Below are 16,616 nucleotides of genomic sequence, written 5' to 3'. Positions count from 1 at the left end.
TTTTCTTTTATAGACATGTGGGTTCTCTTTTATAGACATGTGGTGTTGGTGATGCCCAGGGGAAGGATATGTGGCAAAGAGGCCTATTTGTCACACAAATAGGCCTCTGCATAGGAACAGCAGAGATCCCAAGAGTCTGTAGGTATATACTGCAGACAGTTCAGACAGGGGTAATTCCCACACAGGCTTTTCCAATGCACACAAGCACACAGGTGTATTATGTGTATTATTGATTGGTTTGCAGTGTTTGAGTGAGGAATAAAAAACTGTGTTGGTCACTTATGTTTGTGATCAATGCTAGAAGAGCTGGCTGGTGGGTAGAAACCTGGTTTCTGTAATAGTCAGCATTAGGTTCACCAGGAGTTGTAGGCAACTCGGTTTTGCTTAGTGGTGTCATCCCGACAAGACTGCATGCATGCTGTCATGCAAACAATAAAGCATTGTTTGATTTGAAGCAAGAAGTTGTTTGTGAATGAACCACATGATGGTGTCAGAAGTTCTACAATATATCTATTCATACAGTATATGAACCTTAGTAAGACAGACATATTTAAGCACTGCTGTCACTTCAATAATTAAATGGTGTAAGTGGTAGAGTAGTAAAGATTACAAAAATACTGATGTGACTATAAAGCAATTGCATTTTACATGGATGCTGAAGAGTCCAATTTTAAAACATGCCTGATGTTGGGCGTTAAATGTGTAATGAAACACTTTGTACTATATTTATGATTAGTTTATGAGACAATGGTCCCATAGATTGTAAGCTTGCGAGCAAGGCCCTCTTACCACTCTGTCTGTATTACCCAGTATTGTTGTATTAATGTGTTTGCTCCCAGTTGTAAAGCGCTATGGAATTTGCTGGCACGTTATAAGTAAATGTTGATGATGAACGATCCAAGAATGTTGACAATGGTCCTGGATTTACGTATTATACTTAATGTGTGTTGCAGTTTCATGTGTTGCTCAGTGTCCATGGATTATGTGGAGAGAATGATGGAAAAAAAGAGATGGAGCATAAATAGTGATGTATCTTCTAAAATCGTGGTGTTAAAATGTAAAATGCACCCACATTTAGTGGCTCAAAGTCAGGCCTTCGAATAAGTCAGATGTCCTTTTCCCCTGATCATCATTACATCTCTTTTTTGGTTTCCTCTCTGGTAACGTGTGCAAATGAGAGGACCAAGAAATAGTAAAGTACATTTTAGGTATTTTAATATCAATGCATTTTAGCAGCAAACTAGCATGAATTAATACATGATTCAGCATTAGTTAAGTCTTTAGCTACTTTCTTTTCCTTCCCTATGCTGGGCATCCGATTCTATGCTAATTCTTTGTCCATATAAAGGAGTTTAATTTCAGTGGCAGGATCATGAATGGGCGTTCAGTGGGCATCTCGTTACTAAACATGTAACTTCTTCAGGGGGTGCATCGTGGGAATATCGGTGCTAGAGGAGTCTACACTTCAGACCTGGAAATATCCCAAGAAAGAAATGTTGGTCTTTTGGTTAGTGCTCATGAATGTTATATTATACCAATTATTATTAAGGTGTGTATCAAAGTGACTCATCAAGTGCTTACCCCATCCCAAATTGAAAATAGATTTTATGAATGGATGTTAGTGAGTAAAAAACAGCAATCATAGGGATTTTAGTATGCTTTGTAACTGTATAATTGTATATTTGTCCTTTGTAATGTGATGCACTTACTGATGCAAGTGTTGGAATTGACACTTTTTCTTATCGCTTCCTGCCTCAAATCTTAAATTATTTAGTATTTTTTTAAACTCACAGATATACAATGTAAGTGTGTTTTAAATCATGTTTGGGATATATTAGTGTGGGCCAAAATAAGATCTATATAGCAATGTGTTTTTTATGTTCTTTATTTAAATGTTTTTGCTTCAAATTTTCATTTTTGCCAGTTGCATTATTATCCTTTTTAGTAATTACAACAGAGATTTGATGGCCGGAGGGTGAGTATTTCTTGCTAAGTTTTGATAAACCATAGCTCTACATTGGCAACAGCTTCACTCCAAAGCAGTGATTTTGAACTAACGAAGGGGCACATTTATCAATCATCGGCAAAAATAAAAAATAGTTATCAATCCTTCTCGCATTGATAAGGATTGAACTATTTCTCAAATTTATGAAAAACGGATCAAAGAAACAGCAGTTCTGAAAAACTGCTGTTTCTGTGATAAAAAAAATCACACTTACCCCCCTCTTCGGAACGCGATGTCCTCCAGGTCCTCTTCATTTGTCTTCACACTGGAAATGCGCCTGTGCACAGACCTCTCCGCTCTGTCTTTGCAGAGAGCGAGCGGTGAGTGACAGGGAGGGATCATGTGATCCCTCCACACATGCGCTGTCCAGCTCTCTTTGGAGCAGAGCTGACAGCGCTGAAAACTTTCAATTATGATAATGTACGCCAGCTTCAGCTGGTACATTAACATGACAAGTTACCGGAAATTTTTTTTTTTCAGAACTTGTTAGATTACGGCCATACTGTTGAATGGTGACTGCTCCCAAAAACGAAGAGGAGTGCAAAGCAGCAGATATCCACGATATCTGCTGCGATGCACCTTTCATAAATATGTGGAGGACACAGAGGGACCTGATTTTCACGGTAAGTGCACTATCATTACTTGTTAAATATGCCCCATAGTAACATAGTTGGTGAGGTTAAAAAAAGACACCAGTCCATCAAGTTCAACCTATTTTGGATCTGCTGCGATCCTGCACTTATATTTGAAATTGATCCAGAGTAAGCAACCGCCAATCTGTTTCAATTGGGAAAATTCCCCCAGACCCAATATTGCGGTCCTATTTGTACCCTACTGTATCCACTACTATCCTTCATTTTAATTAACGGTCGTATCTCTGGATACACTTTTCCGCTAAAAATTTGTCTAACCCTTTCTTAAACATATCTATTGAATCTGCCATCACAACCTTCCCTGGCAGTGATTCCATACCTTGACCGCCCTAACAAAAATATAGCTGTATTTGCACAAATTAAGACTATAAATCTGTAGCTGTTTTTCCCTTTACAGGGAGAGCAATACTAACAATCCAAGTAAAGTTTCAATGTTCATGATCACAAAGCTAAAATGGTGGAACAATGGGTTATATGGCTGATACAGGGCTCTCATTTCATGTCTTCTCGGTGCTACATTGTCACTGCTTTTATATGTTTGCAGTCTAGCGCTGTGCATCACTGTGTTCCTAGCATGGGGCCCTCTACAAACCTCAGCCCCACCCTCACTAGTGACAGAGGAGCCACTGCACATTCACTGAAGGAGAGAGCATTGTCTCCAGAATCTGTAAGTGACTGTTCAGTAGTGTGATAGACATGTACAGGGCATGTGGAGAGGTCTGATGGTTAGGTAAGGACCATGTGGGGGCTCTGAGGAGCATGTAAGGGAAATTATAACATGTGGAGTGGTCTGAGGGGCATGAGTGGAGGTCTGAGGGGCATGAGTGGAGGTCTGAGGGGCATGAGTGGAGGTCTGCGGGGCACGAGTGGAGGTCTGAGGGGCATGAGTGGAGGTCTGAGGGGCATGAGTGGAGGTCTGCGGGGCACGAGTGGAGGTCTGAGGGGCATGAGTGGAGGTCTGAGAGGCATGAGTGGAGGTCTGAGGGGCATGAGAGGAGGTCTGAGGGGCATGAGTGGAGATCTGAGGGGCATGAGTGGAGGTCTGAGGGGCATGAGTGGAGGTCTGAGGGGCATGAGTGGAGGTCTGAGGGGCATGAGGCACACTCAGGGGGGTTGCTGTAGTATCCTCCTCCATGCTACATCTCTGCATCCACCAGGCCTCGGGGCTCAGAGACAAGGCAGACCCTGTCTGTTTGATTTGTAGTGGACACCATCATCAACATTTATTTATTTAGCTCCAACAAATTCTGTAGCGCTTTACAATTGTGGACAAACAGTAATAAACAATACAGGGTAAAACAGACAACAAAGTAAGAAGTCGCTGCATGTAAACCTACAATCTATCACCACAATTTCTGATGACAGCACTGACTGTATGTGCAGGTCTCAGGGGTATATGGAACATAATTAGAGAAATATGTGAATCATTTCCAGAACAATATATCGTCCATAGAAAAGTCCAGAAACTCCAGAACATCTCTGGAGTAATTACTGCTATCTCTACATCTGTCTGTAGGGAATTTACCTCCTCTGGGGTTTGGCTGAGTCTTCTCACTGTGAGTATAAATATATGGAGCCTATATATGACTGAACGCTCCTTCTGCATGTCAGGTACAGTATGGAAGTCATTATATGTGGTGTCAGCAGAGGTTCTGTCAGAGCAGCTCAGGTACATTCAGTGTCACTATTTATTACCCTATATTTTAAGCATAATGAAAATTCCCACAACATTAAATATGTTCTATTGGGAGGGGTTATTTTGCTTTGTATATAGTTTAAAAAAAGATTTGCTAAAAAAAGATGAGAGACATCTATTCTTCTGCTACTAATACAATTGTGTTAGACTATGTCAGTGATATAGGAATGCTGTAAGAGGGTGAATGGATTGTAGTGATACTGATATTTCCAGGCAGGGATTAGGGAGTAGTATCTAATCTATAGAACCATCAGATAATAGTAGGTTCTCTGTATCATTTCTTTAATTCTAATGTGCAGTTTTCTATATAGCAAAAGTTGTAATTCTCAGATTGTTATATTTCTTTTATATTTGTTCTCTATGCTGTTAGATTTATCCTCTCTGTTATATTCCCTCTCACAGCAAACATTGCACAGAACTCGCTCTCAATTTTTCTCCCAGTCTGGATATTAAACTGGTCCAGGAATTATAATACAGGAGAGGAGACAATCTGTACTATATTCCTACAGCAAATGCAACTCAGTGACTCCAACAGTCTTTATATCTGAATATTAGGATTTGCTGGAGCAGTTTTAATAACATTTCTGTAAATGACAGGTAGCTTAAGGAAGGTGAATGCTGTGCTAGTTAATAATAGGGTTTTCTCCGTATACTACTCCCTCCATATGCCCTATTCATTGCATGATAGATATATATATATATATATATATATATATATATATATATATATATATATATATCTTGCGCTTTGTGAATCTCCTATATAATGTAAATATATAACTCTCTTTATATTAATTAAAGCCAATAACAAGCCCATGCATTTTGAGTTCACAATAATTCCAGGAATCACATTTCCCATTATAATTCTGTATTTCTAACCCAATAAAGTATATTATCTTTTTTTATTGTGGTCCGGTTTTACTTTTTCCTTAATGGTTTCCTTGGAAGGGCTGTAGGCTACTTCCAATTTCATCCACTTCTCATTGTTAGGAGTTGGAGCAACTTAACTGGGATATAATCATTATTTGCACATTTCTACAGTATTGCTGACTGTTCACTCAACACGGTTCACCATTACAATATGTATTGTTACGGTTATTTACTAGACAGTAACTCATTAAAATTTATAATTTTAAGTATCAGCTTTGTAAATAACAACATTGGTGCCTTTTCATTATATAAATCTATCAAAAATGAGCTCGGAATCTGCCAACTCAGGAAACCAAAATCTACAAACTACAGCAAATCTTGAAAAGTGTGCAATGAATTTGATAATATCTACATATCAGTGTAAGAGGTGAAGGCTGAGAGCAATATAAATAGAGATGTTTGATTAAAGTAAACTGATGTGTAATTAAGGCTGGGTACACACTACAGAAAATTTATCTCGAAGCAATATTGGTATCGATTTTACCAACGAATGAAAGTCCCGATGAGCAGACGACTCATGTGTACACACTATACATCTTTTACACTATTTACCCTCAAATCTGTGCTCTTCATCTGTTATAACCATCAGCTGAAATGATCACGACTCTGTAAACTCTATAGAGATCAGCCTACACTGCTGGTTGTGAGTGAATACACTCTGCAGGATCGGACCAACAACAATCATTTATAGAGATTTTTAGTCTGTTTATAAAATCAAATCAAATGATACAATGTGTTATAGAACGATAATCATGGATTGTTGGACCGTATAACACTAATGTCGAACAGTCTGTTGTCATGTGATTGGTCCGATAACTGGGTGAAGGACCTGTAGTGTGTACCCAGCAATATATTTCATCATAGAAAAGAGGTGCCGGTCTGTAATCCCCTTGTCTCTATGATACAAAAGGGAGATACAATATAAGGTAAGGAGTGAGCAGAAGGGACACTAATGGAATAATGTTGTTCATATAGAAGATTAACCAGCAAGGGGATGCATTCGATCATACTAACCAATAGACTCAGGTGAGCACCAAAGTAAACCAAAGGAAGATTGGGTCAGCTCCACCTGACATGACCTGGCACCCAATTTATATTCCCCAAGACTGCAACACTTGATGACCAGGGCCCCAAATATGTAAAGGTCCTGTCACTATCCTATGGTCACGTCCTCAATGTATTCATTTATAGGACATAAAGGACAAATTATTTACAGTAGCTCAGGCTCCATGTTCATACACATTCTGATTTCAATTTCATAATAAAGTCATCCAGCAAATAGCAAGGGCAGGGTCCCTGTAGTTACATCCGTAGAGGAAACCAGTGGGACACTGACCAATGGAATGGAGATACAGCTGGGGCAGCAGGTACAGCCCACAGTTCTACATGCAGCACTAAAGGACACATAGAAGGAGAAACAGCTTATACTGGGGGTTCCAGATATCACAACCAAAGGCCTAGATCCAGAATAAGATCCATACATAAAAAAAGCAAACTGGGAAATTTCAATTAGTTTTCTATGATAGATCCATATTCATGGACTCTGCTTCTTTTGTTTATGCCAGAAATTGATGTTAGTCATATTGGATATAAGTCTGTATGATGATGAAAAAACTGCTGTTACAGATCACCAAATAGAGCTGAGAAGTCTATGGGAAAAATTAAATGTTTGATTTATGCTTTTTTTTATCACAAAGGATCCTCTGTTTAATCTCAGGAATATCCCAAATTTCAAGACAAAGATGGAAAATGTGGTCAATGTCAGCACCAGATTGGTTTTCCTGGGACTTGTAGAGATGGAAAAATTAAAACATTTATATTGTGCCCTTTCTATCATTACATATTTATTTATTATATTTTTGAGTATTATTATTTTATTTGTGGTTTTGACGGATCAAAGTCTACATGAACCTATGTACATTCTCATAAGTAAACTCGTCCTCAATGGAATTTTTGGTATTTCTACATTATTCCCGAAGCTGATAGTTGATCTGATCACCTCAACTAAGACCATCTCTTATGGTAGTTGTATCACTCAAACCTTGTTTGTTTCAGTTTTTGCTTTTTTTGAAATGAGCACTTTTACCATCATGGCCTATGACCGATATCTGGCCGTCTGTCACCCTCTGCACTATGTCACCTTGATGACAAACAAGAAGGTTATAAATCTCATCATTGGATCTTGTGTAACATCCTTCTTAGTTATCCTTATTGCTATTCTGCTCACTTGGAGACTTCCCCTTTGTGAGAATAAAATAACCAATATTGTTTGTGATAATATCTCGCTTATTATTCTGTCCTGTTCAGGGTCATCTCTCAGTAATATCTATTCAGTTATTGCGTCAGCTATCTACTTAATTGTCACCATTTCAGTCACTGTTTTTTCCTACCTGCGGATATTAAATGTCTGTATGAGAATCTCAAAGGAATCACGTCAGAAAGCCGTCCACACCTTGGTGACCCATTTACTCAACTTTTCTGTCTTTTTAATAGGAGTTTTCTTTGTCATAATCAAGTACAGACTGGGAAGTATCACCCTCCCCATAACTGTTCACATCCTACTTACTATTACCTCATTAGTTGCCCCACCACTCTTTAACCCCTTGATATATGGGATTCGGACACATGCCCTGAAAATAAAAATCATTCAGCATTTGCGGAAAATAAAAGTTGAGCCAGAGTGGATTAAACAACAGCTGTGACCCTTGCACACATCTGTCAGAAATGCCCCGAGCTTTGCTAACATCTATATGGGGGCACTTGAGGAGGAGCTTATTTGGGGAGGCCCCTTCGGGACAAGCCTGGTGCTCTATGGCCGCTATATAGATGATTTGTTTATTATTTGGGAAGGGGGTGCACAATTAGCGGTGGATTTTGTTGCATTTTTAAATACAAATGAATATAATTTATCCTTTACGCATCAATTTAGTTATTCATCTGTTAATTTCCTAGATATCACACTCTCAGCTGATGAGACTAATAACAAAATTGTTTGTACAAATTACAACAAACTAGTAGATGCAAATACATATCTACACTATAAAAGTGCACATCATAAACCATGGATAAAGAATATCCCCAAAGGGCAATTATGCAGAGTGAGACGTAATTGTACGAAAGACGAAGATTTTATTACACAATCACAGGAGATGACTAACAACTTTGTAGCAAGAGGATATCCCCAAGATTTGGTTAATGAGGCACGAAATTTTGCACTTAAGAAAGATAGACAAGATTTGTTGACCCCACATAATAATAAAAACGAGTCTGGCGAAGCATCTAAAAATGTAAATAAGGTTTATAATAATGATAGCAACAAGAACAGAAATGGAAGTGGAAATGAAAGTAGGAATAAAAGGAAAGATAACAATCCAAATAATTCCTTAATTTATATCTCTAAATTCAATAACAAATCCCATATGATCAGTAAGATCATTAAGAATAACTATAAGATTTTGCAACAAGATACTATTTTAAATGATGTTCTTGAACAGACTCCTAGAATTGTATACAAGAAAAATAGTAATTTACAGAACCTATTGGCCCCTAGTGTCCTGAATACTAAAAAGAGAAAAATTGAAGATCCATCCTGGTTACCATCGAAACCCTTGGGTTGTTTTAAATGTAGGAAGAAGATATGTCTCACCTGTGATTTTGTCAGTAAAGGTTCTTCTAGTATTAAGTCTAATAGTAATGGGTCTGTACATTCTATCTCTCAGTTCATCAATTGTGACACTACCTACGTCATCTACGTGCTGGAGTGCCCATGTGGGCTCCAGTACGTAGGTAGAACTACTCGCTCTCTGAAATGCCGGTTCAGAGAACATAGATTAAACATCCTTAAGGGCATACAAAATCATAGTGTGTCCAGACATTTCTATGAGAACCACAATAACAATCCTCAGGACTTATTAGTTACTGGGGTTGAGAAAATTGATTATACACAAAGAGGAGGAGATAGATTTAAGAGACTTTGTAAAAGCGAAGTCTCATGGATGTTCAAACTGCAAACCATGTTTCCAGATGGCCTAAATGAAACCATGGAATTCAATGATTGGTATTTATAGTTTTGTTCTGTCTTAAGACCATAATGCTAGACATAGAATCTTTGGTTAGTGACATATTCAGTAATCAGCTACATTTACCTTTATTCCAGGTCCTATTTGTGTTTTTATATTTATTTTTATGCTGGACTCTGATACTATTAGATAATATACGATATCCTAAACATGTTTTCCTATTAAATGTATTTTTAGAGTTTACGATATATATCTTTTTTTATATATCTGCATATATACAATTATGCGCATATAAAAACATATATCTTTTGTTTATTTTTATATTTATTTTTATTTATATTTATTTTTATTTATATTTATTTATTTTTATTTTATTTAATAATTTATAAATTTTTTAATTTGTATTTGTATTCTAGGATGACAAAAATGATGATAAGATAGTAATGGTTTTCCATTATGTATATATATTATTATAATCTTGTTGTTCTGTATGTGCACAGGTTTCATAACTGACCTTTTTTAGAAGAAATTTTGTATCCTAAATGTACATGGATGTTTTTGTGCACAGGCTCATTAATAGACCTATGCAGGTGAATTTATGTTCATTTTTAAACTATTTTTATATTTTTTGACACAATATCCTTATGTGTCTATATTACTATGAATGCATTTGGCTACAATGACATAAGGATGTGAGCCTTATCAATGAGTGAACATATTGTCTTAAAACATCTACATGTGGTCGCTATTAACTTGATGAGGTATTTCCTCCCCCTTTTCTTACCCAATAAATACCAAGTGAAGAGAGAGTCAGCTTATTGCTTGAAAAAGTCTGCTTTGACAGACGAAACGCGTCGCAAGGTTTTGCTGGCTCCACGGAGTAATTATACTCTTTCTCTCTGGCCTCATTTATTGTGAAGACTCTTGTTACATTGTCTCCAGAGGCGTTCTTTACATTTACAAAGCTCTTTCAAGGAACCTTCCACTTAAGTCTGTGGTTGTCCGGACGGATTCACTGGTGCGCACCAATATTCAAGTGTCATTTTGGACCGCCTAGCCGCTCAGACGGCGGACTTACATTTTCAATCTGGACTGTCGAGGCGGGTAAGCTTGACTCCTTTATCTATGGCTGGATTCATTCTATTTTGGCTACATTAAGATATGCAAGACGGATACACTTTTTATACTTGCAATTTACCGCTGCCATATGAATGCGAAATAACCAACACTAAAGAGGTGTATAATTAATCACCCCCATCGCTTTATTCAGTATGTGGCAAGTTGTCATCTGAAGCTATGTTGGGATTTGACATTACGGAGCCTTTGTATACATCTTTTGTCCAACATTTTTTATCTAATTGTTCTAGGACATTTCTTGGAAACATTGGAAGTTCTGTGGAATATAAAACACATTTTGTGGGTTTTTTTTCTAAAGGGTCATTGAGCCTGTGCACTGGATCATGTGTTATATTGGTACATGTATTAAATTGTTTTAACCATCTGTATACTTAATAAATATTAATTTATATCCATCATTATTTTGGTCTTATTATCATACTGTATCTCTCTATATCAAGGACATCTTATGCGCAATCTGTTTTTCTGTTTCTAGAAATGACAATCAGACAAAGTACTAGATGTTCTTGGTGAAAACATATTCCCAGCCCACGGGTATAAGATCAATTACAAAATTACCGAACCTTATTTCAGAGAAGATCACTTTAAGGAAGTCACCATCTCGTCATCAAAGATAGTCTTGATTTGTCTGACTCAGCTGATTTTTGCAACTGACATTTTAGTAACAGAGAGAAATTGCTGGATCCTTTGGAGACCTCAGGAGAACCTGTTGGATCTGCGGAGGAGCAAATTTCTGCTAAATAGAATTCTGTATTTTATCTCCACCCAAAACGAAACTTTACATTTTATATGGAGTTTTTATTTAAATCTGCTTTTAATCTGTTTCATCCCATTCTGTCATTGAGTTTATATGTAATTAAACTACATATGCATGAAATAAAAATGTAAAAAGCAATATTGTAAATCTGTCAATGACCCCACCATCAACGTATTGGTTAACTGGAAAAGGTGTCTTTAAAACACACATAAAAGTGGTAGAGCCATCAACCCCATACCATTAAAGAGCAACACCTACAAAATTCAGTTCTGGGAAACTTTTATCACAGTGTCCTCTCTAATTATATTACCCAAACAATCAAATGTTATGGTCAGAGAAGCAAATAAATATAAGCTTGTTCCTCCTCTCTACTAAATGCAACTAACTCCGGCACTGACAATGGCAGGAGCTTTCCTGGTAACAACAATGACTGGGGATACGAGAGGGTTCCTCACCAAAGGTGGTAACTATGTCTCCTCTTGAGAGTTCCTGTTTTTCCACCCAGGGGGCTATGGTTACATTTACCCCAGACCCCTGACCCTGCAGCACATAGTGCTGGGAAGAGCCCTCAACTGCTAAATTTCCAGAGATATTTTAATAACAGTAACTGTCAGTAAACGTAAAACCTACTCTTAACAGTGAATATGTTACAAGCTCCCATAAATAATAATAATATTTATTCCCCAACTCTGCTGCCTGGGTGTCACTCTTGACTCTTTTGCCCCCCACATTCAATCCATTTCCCAATCCTGCCACTTCCAACTATGTAACATTGCTCTCATCTGGCCTTTCCTATCCCTGAATGCCACCAAAGCTATCATCCAAGTATTGCCCCTCCAAGCCTGGGACACTGTATATTTGAGGTGGCTGGACCCTGCCCCCGCTTCACACGGCTCTGCTTGAAAAGGGAGAGCTGCGTGCATCTAACAGTGGTGCACACAGCATTGCCCATGTATATTATGGGGATAGGAAGGGTTGGAGAGCAGCCAAGCACTGTCTAAAATTATAGCAACGCCCCCATTGGTGGCATGGTTTGGAAACCAACTCTACAAATCCTGCTTTTGCCCCTGTCTTGATTACTGTAACCTTCTCCTCATTGCCCTCCCCCGCTCCCATCTTGCTCTGCTTTGCTCTATACTATGCGGTTGCTAGACTTATCATTCTTTTACACCATTCTTCCTCTGCCTCCACTCTCTGCCATGCCCTACACTGGCTCCCCTTCTTTTACAGAATCCTCTTCAAAATCCTCACACTCACCTGCAAGGTTTTCTTCCCCTACACGGTTCCATATTCAACTTCCTCTCCATACACACTCCCTTCCATCCTCTGCATTCGGCCAATGACTGTCGCCTCTCCTCCCCTCTAAACACCACGTACCACTCCTGAATCAAAGATTTCTCCAGGACTGACCCCATCCGATGAAATGACCTCCCTCGCTTTATCCAACTCTTCCCTACTCTGAGCAGCTTCAAACAGGCTCTGAAAACTCACCTATTCTGAAAAACCCACCAGCCATCCACCTAACCACCCCCCTATGCTTGATTACTTCACCCTCTCTCATCTTCCCTTCCTCACTGTGCTCCTCTTGCTCTGATCCCCTCCACTGACTCACTTGTGTCTGCTGACTGATTGCCCTCATTTAGTTTGTGTGCTCTTAGGAGCAGGGCCCTCTTCCCTCATGTCTCACTACCTACTGCTTCTGCTCCAGATACTCTGATACTAGCTTTGCTTGGAGTTTTTGAAGTTTTAGTGGTACTTTTTTTTGTTTATTGTTCTCTGCTGTCATACCTTGTATTGTCTATCTTTGTAGTCTGTACGGCGCTGCAGTTTTTACTCTAATAAAATTGTTGGTTGTTGAGATAATCTGCATATCCCAGATTCTGGTTTCAGTTCTACTTATGATATATATGCAATCAATGCATTACACTCATTGTCTTTGAAATATCAGTTTCTAATAGAGATGAGCGGGCTCGGATATCTTAAATCCGAGCCCACCCGAACGTTGCTGATCCAAGCCGGATCCGAGACAGATCCGGGTATTCCCGCCAATTGCAAAACTAAAACCGAGGCTCTGAGTCATAATCCCGCTGTCGGATCTCGCGATACTCGGATCCTATAAATTCCCCGCTAGTCGCCGCCATCTTCACTCGGGCATTGATCAGGGTAGAGGGAGGTTGTGTTAGGTGGTCCTCTGTCCTGCTATATCTCGTGCTGTGCTCTGCTGTGCTGTTCAGTTCTGTGCTGTGCTGTGCTGTGTCCTGTTCAGTCCAGTGGTGCTGTGTCCTGTGCTCTGTCCTTCTAAGGGCATTGTTATTTCCCCATTATTCCCAAATTATAAAAAAATTCAAAAAAAGTTATAAAAAAATTACAAAAAAAGAAATTATATATAAAAAAAAAATATCCCAAAACAATACTGCAGTATAAGTCCATTGGTATACTGCTATATTACAAAGTTCACTGATTCTGCAGTATAAGTCCCGTGGTATTGCTATATTACAAAGTTCACTGATTCAGCAGTATAAGTCCAGTGGTACTGATATATTACAAAGTTCACTGATTCAGCAGTATAAGTCCAGTGGTACTGATATATTACAAAGTTCACTGATTCAGCAGTATAAGTCCAGTGGTACTGATATATTACAAAGTTCACTGATTTAGCAGTATAAGTCCAGTGGTACTGAAAAATTACAAAGTTCACCGATTCAGCAGTATAAGTCCAGTGGTACTGCTATTACAAAGTTCACTAATTCAGCAGTATAAGTCCAGTGGTACTGATATATTACAAAGTTCACTGATTCAGCAGTGTAAGTCCAGTGGTACTGCTATTACAAAGTTCACTGATTCAGCAGTATAAGTCCAGTGGTACTGATATACAAAGTTCACTGATTCAGCAGTATAAGTCCAGTGGTACTCTCCTGTGCCGCATATAATTTTTAAAGGCTTTGCCGAGTGTGTGTGGCTTAGGGGTACGCTCTCTTGTGCTACATATAATGGAAAACCAAAATTTGGAGGATAAAGTAGGGAAAGATCAAGACCCACTTCCTCCTAATGCTGAAGCTGCTGCCACTAGTCATGACATAGACAATGAAATGCCATCAACGTCGTCTGGCAAGCCCGATGCCCAATCTCCTAGTACAGGGCATGTAAAATCCAAAAAGCCCAAGTTCTCAAAAAATAGCAAAAAGAGAAACTTAAAATCATCTGAGGAGAAACGTAAAGTTGGCAATATGCCATTTACGACACGTAGTGGCAAGGAACGGCTTAGGCCCTGGCCCGTGTTCATGACTAGTGGTTCAGCTTCACCCAAGGATCTAAGCCCTCCTCCTCCCCCCCTACAAAAATTTAAGAGAGTTATGCTGTCAGCAACAACAACAAAACAGCAAAGAACTTTGCCTTCTAAACAGATGACATTACAAATCCCCAAGGCGAGTCCAAGGGTGTTGGTGGTTGTGAAGCCTGACCTTCCCATCACTGTACGGGAAGAGGTGACTCCATACAGCATTTGCAGCACGCCCTCTGCATATGCTGGAAGGATCACCCACAGTCCAGTTACAGATTTGGCTAATGAAGGTGTGAATGTTGTACAACGGGAGGAGGATATTGATGTAGCTGGCGCTGAGGAGGATGTTGATGATTATGATGCAGACATATACCAAATTGCCGTTCTCAATTTCTATTTATATTCAAGATTATATAACGGCTGAATAGTTTTCTATTTTACTCTTAGTGGAGAGGGGATCTGATGCAGACAGATACCAAACAGCCTTTGTCCATTTCTTTGTATATTTGAATTTCTAGTTCTACAGTCTATGCAGGCTGCTTTTTTTATATTCAACTACAAGTGTAGGGCTGGGGGGGGGCATAGATAGCCACTAAAGTAACGTGGTCCATTTAATTTCACTTTCTAGCTCCACAGTCTGTGCAGCCTGATTTTTTATCTTCAAAGTATTTACAAGCCTTGCCATCTAAATTATCAAGAGGTAGTGACGTGCTAGAACTCCACCCTCTATATGCTGCAGAGGATGGAGGAGCATCAAAAGGCCATTCAAGCCTACACAGCCACCTACGACATAGGAAAAGGAGTGGGGATGCGCCTGAGTCAAGCGCACTGGAGAATGATTTCCGTGTTGTGCAAGGTTGTGCAGCCATTTGAACTTGCCACACGAGAAGTCAGTTCCGACACTGCCAGCTTGAGTCAGGTGATTCCCCTGATCAGGCTTTTGTAGAAGCAGCTGGAGAAAGTGAGGGAGGAGCTGGTACACCATTGCGATTCCACCAAGCATGTAACTCTTGTGGATGAAGCCCTTCGTATGCTTTGCCAGGATCCGAGGGTGGTCAGTCTTTTAAAGTCAGAGGAATACATTCTGTCCACCGTTCTCGATCCTCGGTTTAAAGCGTATGTTGTGTCTCTGTTTCTGGCGGACACAAGTCTACAGCGGTGCAAAGACCTGCTGGTCAGGAGATTGTCCTCTGAAGAGGACCGTGACATGCCACCAGCTCCACCTTCATTTTCATCACTGTTTGTGCAGTTTCAAAAAAGAGGAACTGTCATTTCTATTGATACCTTCTTTCTTTCTATATTTAAAACAAAAAAAACCTGCCATTTCTAGTACTACTTTCTTTCTTTCTATATTTAAAACAAAAAAAAAACCTGTCATTTCTATTACTACGTTAATTGTTTGTGCAGTCACAGAAAAGAGGAACTGCGCCCTTAACTGCTATGTTGGTTTTAGACGTCCATCCGGTGTCCGCCATCTGTTCCCTGGAATTGAGACCAGTTGAGTTTTTTTTATTATATTGTGGCCCCGGTATCAAATTGGGTACCGGGGACACTCCACTACGCAGTCCAGATACTTGTTTGGTGGAATTCAGACCAGTTGAGTTTTTTTTTATTATATTGTGGGGACCACTCCACTACGCAGTCCAGATACTTGTTTGGTAGAATTGAGACCAGTTGAGGGGTTTTTTATTATATTGTGGCCCCGGTATCAAATTGGGTACTGGGGCCACTCTACTACGCAGTCCAGATACTTGTTTAGTGGAATTCAGACCAGTTGAGGATTTTCTTATTATATTGTAGGGACCACTCCTCTACGCAGTCCAGATACAATTTTTGGTGCAATTAAGAGCATTTGATGGTTTTCTTATTATATTGAAGGGACCACTCCTCTAGGCAGTCCATATACAATTTTTGGTGTAATTAAGAGCAGTTGATGGTTTTCTTATTATATTGTGGGGACCACTCCTACGCATTCCAGATACAATTTTTGGTGTAATTAAGACCAGTTGATGGTTTTCTTATTATATTGTGGTGACCACTCCTCTACGCAGTCCAGATACAATTTTTGATGTAATTAAGAGCAGTTGATGGTTTTCTTATTATATTGTAGGGACCACTCCTCTACGCAGTCCAGATACA

At 39.1% G+C, this 16,616-nt stretch overlaps 1 protein-coding gene across 1 annotated transcript; it reads left to right on the top strand.

The window, feature by feature from the left end:
- Positions 1-7,026: 7,026 nt before the first annotated feature.
- LOC142141626 (olfactory receptor 6K3-like) lies at positions 7,027-7,986 on the top strand. Its single transcript, XM_075200304.1, has one exon. It carries the CDS (start codon positions 7,027-7,029, stop codon positions 7,984-7,986), a length of 960 nt encoding a protein of 319 aa, XP_075056405.1.
- Positions 7,987-16,616: the final 8,630 nt, after the last annotated feature.

Source organism: Mixophyes fleayi, chromosome 2 (assembly GCF_038048845.1).
Source record: "Mixophyes fleayi isolate aMixFle1 chromosome 2, aMixFle1.hap1, whole genome shotgun sequence".
Taxonomy (NCBI): domain Eukaryota; kingdom Metazoa; phylum Chordata; class Amphibia; order Anura; family Limnodynastidae; genus Mixophyes; species Mixophyes fleayi.
The sequence above is the reverse complement of the archived record's forward strand: the minus strand, read 5'-3'. Positions and strand labels throughout refer to the sequence as shown.

What these genes read in the sequence shown, in the direction of transcription:
- LOC142141626 (XM_075200304.1), top strand. Translation starts at nt 7,027, where the DNA reads ATGGAAAATGTGGTCAATGTCAGCACCAGATTGGTTTTCCTGGGACTT.